Source organism: Pseudorasbora parva, chromosome 5, assembly GCF_024679245.1.
Source record: "Pseudorasbora parva isolate DD20220531a chromosome 5, ASM2467924v1, whole genome shotgun sequence".
Classification (NCBI taxonomy): Eukaryota; Metazoa; Chordata; class Actinopteri; order Cypriniformes; family Gobionidae; genus Pseudorasbora; species Pseudorasbora parva.
The window spans coordinates 28,587,774-28,607,159 of NC_090176.1; the positions used below are offsets into that span (position 1 = coordinate 28,587,774).

Below are 19,386 nucleotides of genomic sequence, written 5' to 3' on the forward strand. Positions count from 1 at the left end.
TTACACCTTTATACAATATACAACTGATACTTTTGGCCTTCAAAAAAGTTTATATGCACAATTCACATACATGTTTGCTTTTCTACATCATAGTTACAAATATAAAAATAAATCAATATAGTTATATTTTCTTACTTGAGCAGAAAGTAGAGACACAATTAGATTGGAAAAAATCTTAGGGAATTTTTAATTCCATTGTAACAACCAAAAATTATACTTCATGCTTTTTAAAATAAAAGCATAAAATAAAAGTTAAAATCATATTTGTCTCTATAAATTCAGAAATTCAAGAGGTTTTGCTACCATTCCGTGAGTTCATACTAGTATTTATCTATGTAAAAAAAATGCTAATAAAAGCACAAAGCAACAACAACAACAACAACAAAAAAACCCTAACCCTGTTTTAAAGACTTGGGACAGAAAAATGAAATAAGACTAAAAACCACATAACCTGTCACTCACACAAAAAAAGACTGCAAATGTATAAAACTCAATGTATGAATGTAAAAATATATGGTGGAAAAGGTATAGAATTGGATCCAACAGTATACTGTGTGTTCAACATGTGCAATAAAGAGGAACTATTGTGTAGAATTAGGAATTATGTATTCCAATCACCTAAAAGGTCAACGTCAAAGTGCTTAATCTCTCTCACATTTGGGTAGCTTTCAGCAAAAGAAACAAAATAATATAAGATAAATAAAAAACATTTGCCAAGTTATTTTGTCTCTAGTTGACCTCCGTTTTGCTAGTTTGTCTTCTTTAGCCCAGGGAGGGTGAGTTCATACCTGTTTGAGAAAAATTGATACATACACATGAATCATCTGTTACTTAAACTATAAATAAAAGAAAAGCTGTGCAATATAAGTTAATGTCACAAAAAAATGTAGTTGACCAAATTTGCTGTCCTTACCATTCTGTGGAGCCTTTCATCAGATCTATTTCAGACATATCAATCAAAACCTTTTGAAAAATACAAATAAAATGTTTAAATTCAACATATAATGCTTTAAGTCTACCGCTGCCCTGTATATCCATATCAATCCACATTCTTCATCTACTTACCATTCCAATCTCCTTTCGCTCTCTTTTGTGTAGCATTCTATTGTTTTTTACTGCGACGTCCAACTTTCTGGTTCTTGCTTCCTCCGGTGACACGGAAAACTCAAATCTGAGACGAAGAGATATTTAGAGATCTTTAGAACATCAATTAATAATAATAATTTTAAAAAAATCGACAAGTGAAAAAATGGCTCTAACATCTCATTGAAGACAGGGTTCACGTTCTTCTTTTTAACCGGAGTGCGCTTGCGGTGTTTCCACGTCTGATCAGGCAGCAGATACATGCGCACGTAAGTATCAGAGCCACTCTCGCTGAAGGAGAACAGATCCCTACGGAGCCATGAAGAAAGTGAATAGTTTTTGATTCTTCAAAAGAGTTGATTCTTTCAGCTGTGTGGTAAAATAATTATAAGGTATACATGTAAAAAAAAAAAAATAAGAAAAGAGATAAAGGAGTCTCACTTGCAGCTGTTCACCATCACGATGAGCCGCTTCCTTAAGGTGGCATAACGCAATGTGAGTTGGATCTGCCCAAAGCTGCCCTGGTGATTCAAGATGGCCCTTTAAATTAACATATAAACTCATTGGTGAAATCTGAAGTTTTTTGTAGTACAAAACATTCAGTTATTCAACTGTTATTGAACTGATATGAATCAGCACTGTATTGACTTGAGCTGAATAAAGATAATATTGTCTTCTGTAGTGCTGATTTATAGTTAAATTGAGCTTTGCAACATTGACACTGTTTTTATTATGGTGAAGCTGCTTTGAAACAATCTGTATTAAGCGCAATATAGATAAAAAATAAGTGGCACCATATTGTACATACTCTGGATAAGGAACATTCTCTGTTAGATCAAAGCGAGAAGAAGCTATTGAGTTATCTGACAACAGGCTGTGGGAATCGTAGCGACGCATCTGACTGGGGGTGGACGGGGTCGAACGCAGCGCCTCTGTGCCCACGAAAGTGCTTCGTCGATAGGGGGCATACTCTGCTTGCAGTTCATTAGAGGAGATGGCTGTAGATGGAATAGGGGCAGGGACAGTCTGTGTTCTGGAAAGTGGGACAGATGAAACGGGCACATTTTCTTTCAGGTTGCTCTGTGTGGGTTGAGCAGGAACTGGAGTTGGAGCCACAGGGTGAGTTTGAGTCGATGAGGCTTTTGCTTTATCCTGAGCTGGTGGAGTGACAACCTTTGGTTCCCGTTTCTCCAATGTAAGGATCTAATTGAAGTGAAAGGTGTGAAGTCAATGTTAAATATTTTACATAAGATATTCAATTCAATTCATCTGTTAATATACAATAGAATATATATTTATACAATGGAACCTTATTTACATCAAATCCTTTCTTTAGGGGGATACTCCACCCAAAGACGAAAATGATCTTCTCATTTACTCTAATGCCATCCATGTATATGGCTAGCTTGCTTTCTTCAGACAAACACAGATAGATTTTTTTGAACATTTATCTATTTGATTTCATATAATGCAAGTGAATAAGCATCTCAAAGTTGACATTTCAAAAAACATGCAAAACAAACATGAAGAGAAAAGTGATGTGAATTTCACAACACTTTTACATTTATTGATATTTACATCAAGCGAACATGGCCAAAGCGATGGTTTATAGTATAAAAATTAGTCATTTCATTTCATTTAAAGCTACACTGTGTAACTTTTTTAGTTTATTCTTAGCTAAAAACACTTAGTTCTTTCAAAAATATATGTGCTCATTGATGTATATTTACTTCTTTCAAGTAATAAATATTCTCGTATGTTTATAATATGCCATTAAAAATACATATGAGAGAGGGATTCGAATGCCAGTCGCCATGTTGCTCATCCATCTTGACAGTACATTAGTCAAAGAGGGACATACCCGTAAATTCAAGCTTCGCTTTTCGCGTTTTAACAGCCCGGTCTAACGGCCATCGAACAACATGAGGGAGTAATTAATGACCGAATTTTTATTTTTGGGTAAACAAACCTTTAAGAAGACATATATTCATCAATTAGGGGTGTATTGATTTCTGCCATGTTTGTTTTGTATAGTTTTTGAAGTGTCAACTTTGAGGGGCCTATCCACTTTACATTAGATACACTCACAGCTATTGGGTTATCTTTCTAAAAATCGAATTTCGTTTATTTAAAGAAAGAAAGTCATATACATCTAGGAGGGCATCAGGGTGAGTAAATGAGAGAATTTTCATTTTTAAGAGTCTTTTTACTGTCCTTCAGTGGTTCTAAACTGTTTAGCTGTGAGTCAAACTTCTGACTGGGTTGTGGATGGCAATATATTAAAATAAATAGGCTTATCAACATTTATAATGTAGGAGGAATAATATCTCCTATATATTAAATTGTTGAGGCCGAAGGCTGGTTAATCAAACTGCAAAAGTCATCAATTACTCAGTAAAAGATAGCCAAGATAGGCAGATGTCAACAAGGCCAAGATGTTTGACACACTTATCCTAGAAAACCATACTAAAAACATAAAAAGGAACTAAAATAGGTTCACTTTCTACAAAGATAAACATTGTTTATGCCAACCATGTATTGTAGGAATTACCGAATAGCACATATAATGGTAACACTTTCAATTTGTTAAAATTGGTTAACTAAATTGTGAACTAACACTGAACAACAATTTAAATACCCATTTTATTAACCTAGGTTAATAATAATTAATAAACATGGACATACTACTGTGGTTAATTCATATCTATTTAAAGTATATCAAGTTATGTATACAAATTGTATAAAAAAATATTTTTGTTGCAAAAACAAATTATTTAGGGCCCAAGCCCTGAAAGGGCGCAGAGCCCTATTGTTCTTCTAAGGACAATTTTGCTTTTTCGACTATTCGGGCACTTTCGGGGCCCTTATCATGCTCGAAAACTCTTGAAACTTTGCACACACATCGGAATCTGCGGCCATCAGGGCCGGGCTGAGGCTGGTACCTGGGCGTGGCAGGGGGGCTCGACAGCGCCCCCTAAAGTGGGGTCTGAAAACATGGTCTATAAATCAAACACACTTGCACGCACATGTATGAAACTCGGTACACATATAGAGCTCATTGGGCCAAACAACTTTCGTGCTCTAAGTTATGTGTCAGCCCAACAGGAAGTGAGCTATTATGGGTTGTTCGGAAAACGCATGCTCTGGAATTTGCGATACTCCTCCTAGACGATTCACCCGATCAGCACCAAACTCGGTCAGCATGAAGTCAAGACACTGAGGATGCCAAATTGCGAGCAACTTTTTGATATCTCTAACGGTTAGGCTGTGGCGAGGAGACGAATTTATGGCGAGAAAAGGGAAACAGGAAGTGTGTTATAACTTCTGCATTCATTAATTCATTTTGATGAAACTTCAGCTGTGTGTTCGTTGTAAGAGGCTGATCACATGGATATGACTTTTGTGAGTCAAAGTTATAGCGCCACCAACTGGCAGCAGGAAGTGTGTCACTTTCAAAATGCTTTGAAATCACCATCTTATTTTTACCCGATTTACTTTAAACTTCATCAGTATAATGTCAAACCATAGCAGATATAAAGCTGGTAAGCACTTCCTGATATTGTAAATACTGTTGCCACGGCAACACATCAAACTATAACATTCTTTTTTGCTCCTTTTGAGACTCTTAAAATGCTTCAAATTACATGAAACTCAACACACACATCAGACATGCTGTCCAGTAGATATGGGCAAAGACTTAAAAACGGGCATGGTGGAGGAGCTCAGTAGCGCCATCTTTTAACAAAAGTAATGCAATCTTTTGTCAAAAGTGGGGGGGTTAGTTTTATCTTCAGTCACCAAACTCTGTATATATATTGTTCTCTTTGAGCCGAACAACTTTCTAATTTACAGTCATTAGCTCCGACGAACAGGAACTCAGATATTTAGGGCTTAAGGTGTGAGGACCTTATTGTAATTGCTAAAACCATCATTTTTCTTTTCCCAAATGAATTACATTTTTGAGGGCCTAAACACGCATGAAAACTCATGAAACTTTGCACACGCATCAGAAGTGGTGAAAACATACATCTGATATGGGTTTCAGAATTAGGTGTGGCAAAATGGTTCGATAGCGCCACCTACAAAATTTTAATTAAGCGTCATTCGCACTATGTTTCATGTATGAGTATGAAAATTCGGTAGACGCATTCGACAGCCCATTTCCTACAAAAAAGACCCAAGGCGCCAAATCTGAAAAACCAACAGGAAGTGAGATATTTTGAATTTTCTTTGGTAAATTGGTGCAGTTTTTGCCATTGCCAGACGTTGTATTTTAACAAACTCCTCCTAGAGATTTAATCATATCAACATCGTATTTGCAGGCCTTTGTGGCGTTAAATTGGGAAGATCTTGAGTTTTCCCTGAAGGGTGTGTCCGTGGCGGCCTCACAAATGTTGATGTTTCGCCATGACACAGGAATTTGTTGTACCTCAGGCATACATTGTCCGATCTGCCTCAAACTTCACATGTTTGACAAGAGTCCTGGCCTGAAGACATCTACATTCCAATATTCAGTCAAAGTTATAGCGCCACCAACTGGCAGCAGGATGTGTCACTTTTTGAAAAAAAATTAAATCACTGTCTTACTTTCACCCGATTTACTTCAAACTTCATCAGTATAATGTGAAAACATGACAGATATAGACATACGAATGGATTCCTGATATTTTATAAACTGTTGCTATGGCAAAGTGTCATTTTAATTATTTTTTGGGGTGTTTTTAAGACTTAGCATGCTTGAAATTGTGTGTGTGTGTGTGTGTGTGTGTGTGTGTGTGTGTGTGTGTGTGTGTGTGTGTGTGTGTGCGCGCGCGCGCGCGCGCGTGTTTTCTATACATGGGCTTTACAGAAGGTCATTCTGTTTTTGAAAAGACACATGTCTTAAAATTAATTATTTACTGATAAAAATCAAATTGATTTAAAAAGTAAATTTCACATGATTTTCTAGTTTATAAGTTGTCTGGGTATCACCAGACCAAGCTCAATTTAATATTTGATCAATGAGCATTATTTGAATGACTCTGTATGCAATTGGATAGTCAACTAAACAGACTACTAAACTCGCCAATAGCGTGCCAGGTGAATAAGTTAGTCTGTGATTTGTTCCCGCAAAAGTGTAACAGAAGCAGTAGAAATGAATGTACAGGTTTTCAGACTGTTTTGCAGGGCGAAGTCAAATCGCTGGCAGATCAGGCTGGGTTTACCCAGTCAGTCTAAGTAAATTTTATAATAAAGTTTATAATAAACATCCATAAAATTTAGACGTGCATCTTACTCTTACCTGACACTAATATTAAAATCATTGCTGCAGTTTCTGTGATTTGGCTCCAATTGGTAATTTTGTAATTAACATTTTTTATTGGATGCTACAAATATTGAAATGAAAGCATGCTTAATTGCATAAGATTGTAAACAGCTAAGGTAGGTCAAAAACACATGTAGAGAAGTGTTAGGATAATACAATATCACCATTCGGACGGTATTCTGCGCTCATTTAAAATTGATGTGACATGAAACTGATTCATTAAATTGAATTGATCTCATAGATGTGACTGTTGTGGTTCGTAGTCATAGCAGCACCAACTGCTGCAGTTAATGTGGTGAATCCAACTTCATTTGTAGGGCACTAACAATATAGTTTTATATAATTCGTTTAACAATTGTGTTAATAAAATAAAAAGACCATGAATTAAATACTGGCCTTCTGGACTTACAAAATTTTGTGCTGCAAAAGATAACTTTGCACATATTTGAAAATTACCTATTATATCATATTACATTAGAATTCATCTATATTTAAATTCCATCATGGGTGTGGCTTGTGGTCATAGCGGCACCAGCTGCTGCGGTAAATGTGGCATATTTGAGCGATTTTAAAATACTCTCCTGTTTAAATGCATATTGCCTGTCTTGCACAATTTGCCTGAAGCCACCGGGGTGGTGGTGCCACCGGCTTGGGCCCGTCATCGCTGCTCGCAGCTTTAATTTGTTTTGAATTACAATGTTAGTACTGTGTTTGGGCTTGTAACATCCAGGTGCTCAAGAAAGAAAGTACACAACAGCTGCTTTATTTTCTATATACTCACTCACCCTGAGAATAGCTTTCATCTTGATCTGGCTATTGGCCCCAGAGCGCTCAAGCTGAAATCGCTGGTCCATTGTCATGTCAGAAACATTGAGCAGCCGGACCAATGGCAGAGTAAACTTGCCCAGTGATGATTTCTTCTCATGTTCCTTTATCTGAGGCCACAGGGTAAAAGAGAGATTTAGATTTATTTTCTATATATTATGTAATTCTATGAATTTCTGATGTTTGTTATATTTATCGGGCCTTTTGTTTTGAAGAAAAAGAATCATTCAGTCTATTTTAATATTGTAAAATGGGCTATGATTTTAAGACTTAAAATTCTTACCTCAAGATTCAACACTTGGTTTTTCACACTGTGCACAAAGAATGTGAAGCATTCATCATAAGTCGGGTCTTTTGTGCCGAACACAGTCTGTCAAAACAAATAAAAACACGCCTGCTTCTAAATATCTGACCCACTATGTTTAAAAAAGGAAAAACAGAGGGGGATTGACATTAGAATTATGTTCCAAAGAAGTTAAATACCTTGGTTTTTTGACTTTGCTTATCAATGGAAAACTCTACATATGAGTTGGGTTCATTAGTTCTTCTGGTGAGCTGAAATTAAAAATGGACACAGTTTTAAATAAAGCACATTAAAGGGTTAGTTACAAAACCGAAAAGGTACTACTATATACTTTTAAGGTACTAATTTATACTCTTAAGTACTGATATGTGCCTTTTAATGTACTAATATATACCATTTAGGGGTGAGTAGGATACAAAGATGTACCTTTTCACTTTTGTACCTTAGGGTACCACCCCAGTGACAGCAGTGTACCTTTTTTTCTGAGAGTGTACGGGGGTTAATAAAGCCCTCCTGAACCAAATCATTGGGTATTTGTAAGATAAGTTGGGTATTTTTAATTAAAATCTGATTGTATTCGACTGAAAGAAGAATGTCATAAACACCTAGGATGACTTGAGGGTGAGTAAATAACGGGATTCATTTGTTGAACTAACCCTTTAAAGTCATGCACATAGTTATGGTTCCCTTACTTTTTCCAACAATGAATTCCCATGACTTTTATTTGAACATTCCAGTTGTTGTGATTGCTAGATAAAGATTTTTACAAATCTAACACAGATTTTCATATGTTTGGTGCCAATCATTGGAATTGATATATTCAAACAATAAGGCACATTAGTGTAAAAATGTGTCAGGTGAGACTGTTTTTTTGACTGAAGAAAGAATTCAGAAAATGTGTGCAGGAATACTTTTTCATTTCTAAGTCCTAACCAGTAGATTACTCCACTATATAAATATAAAAACCGGACAAATGTCAAAATAATAGGTTTGTGATCCACTGACAATGAGGTGATATTATGATAATTAAACTCACATCAAGAACTAGACTATGAAAAAGCTCTTTTGATTTGCATGATGTGTATGTGGTTAACGTGATCATTTCCATAGTTGAGCCACTGGTGGAAACCAGCTTAACAGGTTGTAACAATTATGAAGAAATGAAAACCTGTGCCTTGACTTTATCATGCTCACAGTTGAAATGATATGATATAATCTCTGGAATGCTCTCTATTCAGTACAAGATGGCAGGAGGTCGCATTCCAAACACATGAGATGGAACAGGAGTGAAATACCTAAACATCTAGCATTTTGGGCCAAAAAAAAAATAAATAAATAAATGTTTCCCCCTTGTTCATGAAGAAGCCTAATAAACAGACTTTTTAGAAAGGCTTAAAAGAATATACCATCCAAAAAATGCCAGAAAATTTTAATTTGGTCATCATTTACTCACTGTCATAAAGGGCAAAATTAAGGAAAAATGTTCTTCACAAAAAAAAAAAAAAAAAAAAAAACTTAATTCTGGTTTCAGAAGCGTTATTTTATGAAACCTTTTTTGGAGCTGATCACCATAAAACATAGTTTTTATTTTATTTTTAAAACTATATTTATCTTCCACTGAAATAACAGCATACAGGTTTGTAACAACACAAGGGGGAGTAAATGATGACAACATTTGCATTATTCCATTAAGCCTATCTGTAAATTGTGTCCATTTATGTAGCTGTGTCTGGATTCATTCTGAGAAGCTTAAAGGTAGATTCCTACCTATAGTAGGAATGAATAGTGGATGAAATTAAAATGTATTAAAGGGGTGGTTGTATGCGATTTCACTTGTTTAACTGTAGTTAGTGTGTAATGTTGCTGCTTGAGCATAAACAGTATCTGCAAAGATACAGCATTGAAAGTTCTATACAAACGGAGATATTGTCTTTTAAAGTTATGAAAGTATATTACCTACAAAAACGACCAGTTTGGACTACCAGCGAGCTTCTTTCCCAGGTTGGTGACATCATAAACCCTTGCTATTAACATAAACACTGCCCCAGATGGGACTTCTGTCTGGATGCTAAGGGGCGTGGTGTTTCCGGCAACCTATGCTTGGCACTTCAGCCAATAAAAATACATGGAACTACATTTGGCCATCTAACCAATCTAAGACCATTGCGTTTCTCGGAGGGATGGGCTTTATAGAAGCAGGAAGCAAACGAGCCGTTCAAAGGACAGTGGAGACAGCGATGTGGAATAAAGGTAAAATATAAGAAAAATACGGCGTACAAAAAAAAGAAGTATTAAGACATGTTATACTGCTTCCCATAAACACAACCAGGCCTAGAAAAAAAAACACGGAACCGCCCCTTTAAATAAACTAAGAAATGACTGCAAACTGTGTATGATAAAGGAGTTGAGGCAATTTCTTACCCGAGCCACTTTGGGTTGTTTTCCATGCTTCTCATTATGTGTGAATTCATGTTGGTCTTTCTGAAGTCAAAGAAAATTGACAAAAATATCATTTAATCACACTTGTTCTTACATGCTGTGTTTGTGTTGTGATAGGCGGGCAGTCTTTTAGAAGTGCTCTCATTGTATAAGTTTACTCACAGGCAGATTGGAGGCACTATCCAGATACACTGCCAGCATGGCACAAGCGAGCCCATCACTGGTCTGAAAAGTGAACATGAACAAAATAGAACAAAACGTATGAAAAGAACCTTAAATTTGATCCAGACAATAGTTTTAGATATTTACGTAACACATATTTTGTTAGAAAATACACCACTTAATCACGGCACATGTTTTAACCATATGACGGAGTAACCAGATTAATACAGCAAGGTAACTATAATAAATGCAGTAAATACAAGCTTACCTCCTTCAGTAGTTCTGGGTTTGAGAGCAAAGAAAACCACTGCAATTTCATATGTATCTGACCACTCTCAATGTCCTCCAGAGTGTACCACTGAAAATCAAATTCAGAATTTGGTGAACAACAAAACTTGATTATATCATGGTATATTTTAGAATTTTTTGTCAATATACAGAGAACTATAAACAATTATTTTTTCTCTTTTCAATCAACTAAAGGAGCACTATGATTCTGATCTTTCTAAAGCTCACCTCATCTATCTCTCTGTCTTTTCTCACATCCCCACAATCCAAACTGAACCTGTGGCAGACAATCCAAAATCTCACACTCAATCACATAGAATGGGTTAAATAAAGACTATGAACATCTGAAGATAATCATCAGCATTACCTGCCCAAAAAGTCATCCGCATCAGTGTCTTCATCATAAAGTTCCACTTCCAGCTCCTGTCCAGGAGCTTCATGGATGACAAACTAATAAAAATAAAATATTAATGAGATCTCTTTACATTTCCTATTTCTATCTGAAATGACCTCTGAGCCATTCCACTGAATGGGAACTATTTCTTTCCCCAGGACATTAAATGTACAAATACGAATGTAAATTAACTCAAAAATACATTTTATTATTATTTCTGCACATTAATCTAACTGCAAATGTAAAATATATCATTTAAAACATTAATAAAACTACCTAAACACTGAAAAAATGTTAACTGTCCCCACTCTCTAAAGCCACATTTTAACATTAAATATAATGATAAACATCCTTCATACATTTTTTTTCTATTGTTGTGTGCCTCCATATCCCATCTCTGCTTTATTATATTTTTTCCCCAAAATAAATCTATAGTACCCGGTATATATAACCTGGGGACATGAATAAAATGTGCATTTAAAAAAAATCCATTTGTTTTTTGAAGATCTAAAATACGTGGTCTCATTTTCTTTTCTGTTTGATGAGACTGTTAGCCTAGAAATCTAGACGCATCCTAGCGGCAGCAAGTCTAATCTGCCACGAGTGTCGTCTAGCAACTCTCAATACACTTCTGAGCTGTAAAACCCAAACTCTGGTCGGGCCAATCACATCGTGTATAGTCGGTGGGTGGGGCTTAACATAATGACGGCCGAGTTGCGCTTGCATACTACTAGAAAACAGAAACACAGAAACTGGAAAACGGCGGTCTTTCGAATCAGCTTTGACCGCTACTCTGGAAGACTTGGAATTAATTTTTTCTCTGAGAAAAGAACGGCACTGAAGTCATTCTTAAAAAGGGAAGATGTGTTTGAGTTTTGCCGACCGGATATGGTGAAAGTTTAAAGGGTTAGTTCACCCAAAAATTAAATTCAAGCATCGAAAATACATTTTGGTCCAAAAATATCAAAAACTATGAATTTATTCAGCATTGTCCTTTCAAAACGGTTAATGAATCAGTGAATCAGTGAATCGATCAATGCTTCGGGTCACCAATGTCACGTGATTTCAGCAGTTCGGATCGCGTCAAACCGCCAAACTGCTGAAATCACGTAAAATTGGCGACCCGAAATCATTGATCGATTCACACCGCTTTAATCTTTTTGGAGGAACGCGGAAGAGAAGACAATGTTGAATAAAATCATAGTTTTTAAATTTGGACCAAAATGTATTTTCGATGCTTAAAGAGATTCTAATTAACCAACTGATGTCACATATGCACTTACTTTGGGGATGTTTTTATTCCATTTCTGGACATGGACAGTAAAGTGGGCATTGACTGCATATGATCTCGGACTAAATTATAAAATATCTTAAACTGTGTTCCGATGATAAACAGAGTAGACAATGCTGAATAAAGTCACATTTTTTGTTATTTCTGGACCAAAATGTACTATCGACGCTTCAAAAGAGTCTAACTAACCAACTGATGTCACATATGGAATACTTTGATGATGTTTTCATTAACTTCTGGACGTTGACAGCAAGTGGGCATACACATACATTCAAAGAACAGAAAGCCCTTGGACTAAATCTAAAATATCTTAAACTGTGTTCCGAGGATGAACGGAGGTCTTACGGGTGTGAAATGGCATCGGGGTGAGTCATTAATTAAAGAAATTTCATTTTTTGGTGAACGAACCCTTTAAGTATGTACAAAACACTCACACACGTTTTACTATATTAGTGAGGGCATCTCATAGACTTCCATTGTTTTTCTACCAAGTTAATGATATGTTCTCATTAAGTATTATTTTTTGTTACTTATATGTTATAAACCTGTGCAAAACACTAATTTAAATAGAAACATGATTTGGCCAATTTATAATCCTTTTTGCCAGTGAGGTAAGTGTAGTCAAACCTGTATACAAATGTGGACACATAATCCGGTTACCAAATGTCATTCCTTTTACCCGCTGTTCATTTCCTCTTCCCCAGTTTCATTCCTGTTACTATTTTTTCCCCTAAACATATAAATAAACTAAAGTTAAACCACTATTTAAATGATGTTTGGTCCATCATCTATGCTTAATAATAAATTTGATAAAAATGGTGGTTTGAGTTTTCTTTAAAAGGGAAAAAAAGGCACCTTGCGTGCATATAATAGAACTTGTGTGGGTTTTTTTTAATGACAAATTCAAATGATTTGAACACGAAACCTAAAAACCTACAATAGGAAAACAAAGGAATTAGTTGATATGTTTTTATGTGAACATGCTTTTCAAAAGACACACGAGTTTTAATAACAAGACTGAGAAAAACTCATCCATCTTCCACCTGAAATGGACCAATACATATATTTTGTTTACAAAATGTATATTTATTTATTTTTACTTGAAAAACTTACAACAAGCAAATGGCCCCAATGCGGTGGAATGGGCCTTGCATATTATACAGAGAGATTGAGGACTGCTCATAATTACCTCATAAACTTCATTCCAGCGTGGGTTCAAATTTTCTTTGATGGTCTTAGTTTTGAATTGCTTGTTTCCGACCCTCAGGACAGTATATGGATCTGATTTGCCCTTAACTAGTCCCATCATGTGCGTGTCCTTTGCTACAAGATCCCGAGCCTCCAAAACATGGACCCGTACAACACCCTGAAGATGTTCATACGGTGTAACTTATTCTCCAGTTTAAAAACAAAAACTTAAAAGCTTTTTGGCTGATTTTGATAATGGATCCGATATTTCCCACACTTACCCGAGGAAGAGGAAACTTCATTTGGTCAACCTTGACTTGATCAATCAAAGGGATGCACATGCGATTGGGCAGAACCATGAGAGAGGCGATGATGTCCACAATGGCTGATTCTGACATATGACTAAAGAGTAAATACAGATTCAGATGGTGAGGAAGACTACACATCACATGTGTTAAATTTTATTGAGATTAATGAATTATTAAATTAAATGTGCCTGCTACTACTAAATGTTTCAAACTGCAAGAGTCTTACAGCCAGTTAAAATATGTCCTGGGTGGCAAGATATATAGGTAAATCTCTGATTGTTTTAGAGATGAATGAGTTATTAAAAAAAAAAAATCCTAATATGTACTAATAATGATACATTTTTAGAGTTGAGACAGCATGTTGTATTATATATATATATATATATATATATATATATATATATATATATATATATATATATATATATATATATATATATATAGACACATTACTATTTGTAATGTTTTTGAAAGAAGTTTCTTCTGCTCATCAAGCCTGCATTTATTTGATCAAAAATACAGAAAAAATGTAATATTGTGATATATTATCACAATTTTAAATAATTGGTTTTCAATTTATTATACTTTAAATGATCATTTATTTCTGTGATGTAAAGCTGCATTTTCAGTATCATTCCTCCAGTCTTCAGTGTCACATGATCCTTCAGTAATATGATGATTCATTTTCAAAGTTGGAAACAGTTCTGCTGCTTAATATTTTTTCATAACCTGTGATACTTTTTTATAATACTTTGATGAATAAAAAGGAATAAATAAATAAATAAATAAATAAAAGAAGCAAATGTTTTTAAAATAGAAATCTTTGGTAACAACAATATACACTACTGGTCAGTAATTTGGGGTCAGTCATTTTTTTCTTTTCTTTCTTTTTCTTAAATAAATCAATTTTATTCAGCAAGGATTTGTTCAATTGATAAAAATTGATAGTAAAGGAGATTTATATTATTTGAAAATATGTTTTTATTTTGAATAAATGCCGTTATTTTGAACCTTTTAATCATCAAATATATTAGGCAGCAGAACTGTTTCCAACACTCATAATAAATCAGAATATTAGAATGAATTCTGAAGGATCATGTGATAGACTAGATGTCACATATGACACTGAAGACTGGAGTAACGATCCTGAAAATTCAGCTTTGCATCACAGAAATAAATGATCATTTAAAGTATAATAGATTGAAAACCAAATATTTTAAATTGTAATAATATATCACAATATTTAAAAAAAACAACTGTATTTTTGATCAAGTAAATGCAGGCTTGATGAGCAGAAGAAACTTCTTTCAAAAACATTACAAATGGTAATGTGTCCAAACTTTTGTCTGCACTGTATTGCAAACTAGGAACAAAGAGCACAATTAGGTAATAGTCACTAATCTTATTTATTACATATTGGAAAAGGAACACCTATAATCTTTATTATTACTACCCGTCCTGTATATCCTTAATTCCACACACGAGGCTTTCATGCTATACACAGTTTTCTATATATAAACTCGTATGACAACATTCCATGTCCTGAAGCAGTTTTGAACAAGAGTGTAGAGTGGCCAGCTAGTTTAGGGTTTGTTTTTTTCATTGTTTGTTTAGCCACTTCAGTTTTAATGTGACTGAGTTACTCTTACTAAAAGGTTGACTGCTAGATAACACAAAGTAAACACAATTTAAAGCGCAACTAATAAAATGCTTAAATTATGAAATGCAATAAAATAATGTGTATTGAGAACAGTCAACTACCAAAAAAAAAAAACACAACAACAAAAAATAATCCCATTATTCTGACAGATTTTCATACACACAACAGATTTTCATATAGGACATTTCAACCTTGTAAGGTTCTACAGATATTTTATTGAGTAACAATTAAAAAGTATTAAAAAAATCTATGAACGTACCTTAGTCCTGGACCATCCAAAAGGTTAGTCATTCCAGTCCAATTGATTTGCAGAACCTGGAAATGTAATTTAAAACGTTTATGTCTTGCTAATAAACGCATGACACTTTCGCTATTTTTTTTTCCTTTGAAAACTTGCAATATCCATACTCACGGGTCGGCGGATGAAAAACATGGTGACTCCACCTACAAGGGGTGCCTGGCCAATGAGAGGCTCGAGAATCACACGGAGCATCCCCTGAAGCTGAACAAAAAATGAAACACATTAATAGCTGTTAGACATTTTTGTTTTGTCCTAGATGCTGGTGCATCTGTAAATACTAGCAAATGATGCAAAACCCCCATATGTACAGTTTGAAACTGGATTTTTTTCTAACATTGTGGCTGAGGGTTTAGCAGGATGAGCTTTATAAAAAAAAATATGTACGTTATTAATAAAAAGTTTGTGGTCAGCAATATTTTTTTAAGGAAATTCATATTTTTATTCAGAAAGGACACATTCAATCAATCAAAAGTGACAGTAAAGACATTTATAATGTTACAACATATTTCTGTTTCAAGTGAATGTTTCTATTCTTTAAAAGTATCCAGAGAAAAATGTACATTTAAAGGTCCCGTCCTTCGCGATTCCATCTTTCAAACTTTAGTTAGTGTGTAATGTTGCTGTTAGAGCATAAATAATACCTGTAAAATTATAAAGCTCAAAGTTCAATGCCAAGCGAGATATTTTATTTAACAGAAGTTCCCTTTCAAAGCCTACAGCGAACGGCCGGTTTGGACTACAGCAGGAAGTGCAGGGATGTAATGACGTCACTAGAACCGTTTTTTGACTAACCCTCCGCACACAAGAACACGCAAAATAGGGGGCGTGGTCTTGTTGCTCTCCCACGTGGAGAAGAGCGCGCATTCAGCGCTTGCATCTCCCCGTTATGGTAAGAGGCGGGACCTTTCCGGGCAAAGTGCGCTAAGCTGCTGTCTAATCACAACAGCTGGCCCAATCAGAACTCGTTACGTCTTTCTGAAGGAGGGACTTCATAGAACAAGGAAATCATCAGGCCGTTATTAGGACAGAGAAAACAGCGCTGTACAGATAAGTAAATTGTGTAAGAAATACTGTTTTTTTACACACGAAATATGAACTCGTTATATTGCACACTGTAAACATAATCAAAGCTTCGAAAACACGTGAAGAACGGGACCTTTAATGTTTCCTCAAAAATATTAAGCAGCACAATTGTTTTGAACAAATGTATTCTGACTCCAAACTTTTGAATGGTAGGGTATATCACAAATGTGACCTTGTCTGACTCAAAGTCAACACTTGATGCATGAAACGTGATGCACAAAATGCCCTTAAGGCATTTAACATTCATTACATTCCTTCACTAACCTGAAGCCCTTTGACTCCAACTTTGATGGCTGGTTTAACATCTGCATCAATGTCCACATCAGCGTCGTAACTACAGTAGATGAAAGAAAAAGAGTTTTAAAACATTTAGGAAGTAATGGTAGTAAAACCACAAACCACAGTCATATGTGGGTTAGCATGATAATATAGTATCAAAATGGCATTTGATGCCATCGCTTACACTATGTTGAGGTCAAGGATCACCTCTCTTGTTTCCAGCTCATGTGTGTACACGCGTACCCCTGTAACAGTTGGAGCCTGAAACACAAATACACCTACTCTATAATGAACGTGAAACAGTTACAGTAGCGGGGATTCACGGCCTATTCCCAGTTAAGGGCAAAGAGCCTCATACTGTGGAATTATACCTTCTGTCCCATGTGCACTTTAGTAAAGGTGAAGGTCTTCAGATGGGTGCTGGACGATCTTACGGTCGGCTGAATGTTTTCAATGAGAAGCTTTTCCATGTACATGCCAAAAAATGGCCACGCCTGCTGAAGAATCTTCAACAAGAAACAAACAAACATACGCTTTTAAGGCAGAAATAATCCAAATAAACTTCCACAGGCAGACATATTGATCAAAAAGAGGTCTACAAAAATATGTCCATGGAAAGTTAACTTCTGAGACCAAATCGTACCTTGTTGACCCAAGAAGCCTTCTCAACATCTGCAAAATCAATCTATCAGGGCAAAGAATAAGGAACATAATAAATAGACATTTAATACACAACAACACTACAAACAAATCAGGTCTCCAATTGAAAATGTTCTAGTGACGGATCACATCTACAATTTTCAGTAGGCCAAATTGAATTTCTGTGAATTAAATTGCATCAATTCACAGAAATTCAATTTGGCCAAATTAAAAATGTTTGATGTGATCAGTCACTAGAACATTTTTCAATTGGAGACATTATTTATTTATTTATTTACTTTTTTACAGTGAATATGTTGCTCCACCAGTTTCAAAATCAAAAACACAAGTCATTTTTATACAGTATGAATTCATTTTTACCATATTAAACAAATTCCCCATAGGTTTTCCTCGCAGCTTTTTTTTTTACGAAATATGAATTAGAATAATTCCTAAGCCACTTTTTATTTCATTTCACGGTCTCATCAAGTTTTTTTAGTCACTAGCAACATTCCTTTGATATCTGACAGTCTTGCGTCTTTTCTTTTTTCATTTTTAGGTGTACTAGCCTTTAAAACTAGATTTGGGTAATTGTAGCTAATATAAAAACTGGAAACTGTAATTTTAAACTTTACAGGTCCAATAAAATGGTTATAAACCATAATCCAATTAATTCATAGTATTTATTTTAACTTTAGTAGAATATTAAAGGGTGTGTCAGTGTCTGTTTTAAAGTATGACGGGCTGGGCATTTTAATTGAAAAACCTCAAGCTGACACCTTTGTGTGTAATGTTCCCAAAGCAACACAACAAGTAGCCACACCTAAACAGTTCAATACCATCCAGTACTGTTTGGATACTAAGCAGTAGGCGAATACACAAATACAGTACAGTATTTTCCCACCAGCATATGTTTGCATCTTCAGAATCACCTCACAAATTCACATTTTGCACGCTGCACTCAAACTAGTATTTTTCCTGGTCAGTAGGTTAAAACTGTCAAGAAGACCACCCACCCAGGCTGGCATGTTCATGGCCTTGAGTTCAGTGCTGATCACGTCCTTCTCGTTTTCCAAAAAGTCAATGGCTGTATCGATCCTCTGATCTTTCCACCTGCGGTTGTTTTTCCACATTGTCCACATGAGCATGCTCAGGAGAATCCAGCTGATGCTGAATCCAAACGAGCCGGTCAGGTACACGGGATAGCACAGGACAATCGCTTTCATCATGAACATCAGGAACTCCATGATCATCTGATTGACATCCGTCACACTGAGTCCCTCTGGACTTCCAGCAGAGGGGGAGGGGGCTTGACCCTCAGTGACTGCAGAACTCATTGTGACTGAGTTTGATTGTTATTAGAGCGCCTGGAGAATCAGAGACGCATCGCCTGTGATCGATCGATCGTTGCTTTCACTGGCTGCTTCAGATCAAATCCAACCATCAGAACGAGAGTGTAAACAAAACATTTACCGAGACACGCTCACTCAGCATCATCACCTCACAGGTGCCCGTCGCGATTAGTTCATCTCCAACTGTGATTGTAGAGGCTCTCTGTTAGTTTTGAGAACTTCCGTGTTTCCCATCCATTGGTTTTTTTTATACCTGGCATGGCTTCTGAGTAGACACGCCTAAATTCCACCCTTTTCTGTGTATGACAAAAAGCACAATCTGGTTCATAGTAAGTTGACAGACAGGATCTGCATCGAAACCAAAGTTATGTTCGTGGAAGTATACGAACAACACCAATAAAGAGTGCGAGGCCGAGATTTACTGCAGGGTTTATTTATTTATTATAAGGCAATTATTATTTATATGGGGAACCAGTATTTCATGA

At 35.6% G+C, this 19,386-nt stretch overlaps 1 protein-coding gene across 1 annotated transcript; it reads right to left on the reverse strand.

The window, feature by feature from the left end:
• Positions 1 to 39: 39 nt before the first annotated feature.
• esyt3 (extended synaptotagmin-like protein 3) lies at positions 40 to 19,153 on the reverse strand. Its single transcript, XM_067445004.1, has 23 exons — positions 18,566 to 19,153; positions 17,554 to 17,595; positions 17,282 to 17,416; positions 17,095 to 17,171; positions 16,896 to 16,965; positions 15,660 to 15,749; positions 15,507 to 15,562; positions 13,561 to 13,681; positions 13,281 to 13,457; positions 10,774 to 10,856; positions 10,635 to 10,683; positions 10,387 to 10,476; positions 10,119 to 10,181; positions 9,939 to 9,998; positions 7,697 to 7,768; positions 7,497 to 7,583; positions 7,174 to 7,323; positions 1,892 to 2,286; positions 1,525 to 1,623; positions 1,261 to 1,392; positions 1,066 to 1,171; positions 914 to 963; positions 40 to 788 (listed from the first exon to the last, which is right to left on the reverse strand). The coding sequence occupies exons 1-23, from the start codon at positions 18,884 to 18,886 to the stop codon at positions 749 to 751; spliced, it is 2,565 nt and encodes an 854-aa protein (XP_067301105.1). The 5' UTR covers positions 18,887 to 19,153; the 3' UTR covers positions 40 to 748.
• Positions 19,154 to 19,386: the final 233 nt, after the last annotated feature.

Bases quoted from the DNA above. Each gene is read 5' to 3' on its own strand.
- esyt3 (XM_067445004.1), bottom strand. From the start codon at position 18,886: ATGAGTTCTGCAGTCACTGAGGGTCAAGCCCCCTCCCCCTCTGCTGGA. The intron at 15,563-15,659 runs GTGAGTATGGAT...TTACATTTCCAG, and splicing joins TGTTTTTCATCCGCCGACCC to GTTCTGCAAATCAATTGGAC. The intron at 1,393-1,524 runs GTGAGACTCCTT...ATGGCTCCGTAG, and splicing joins GTGATGGTGAACAGCTGCAA to GGATCTGTTCTCCTTCAGCG.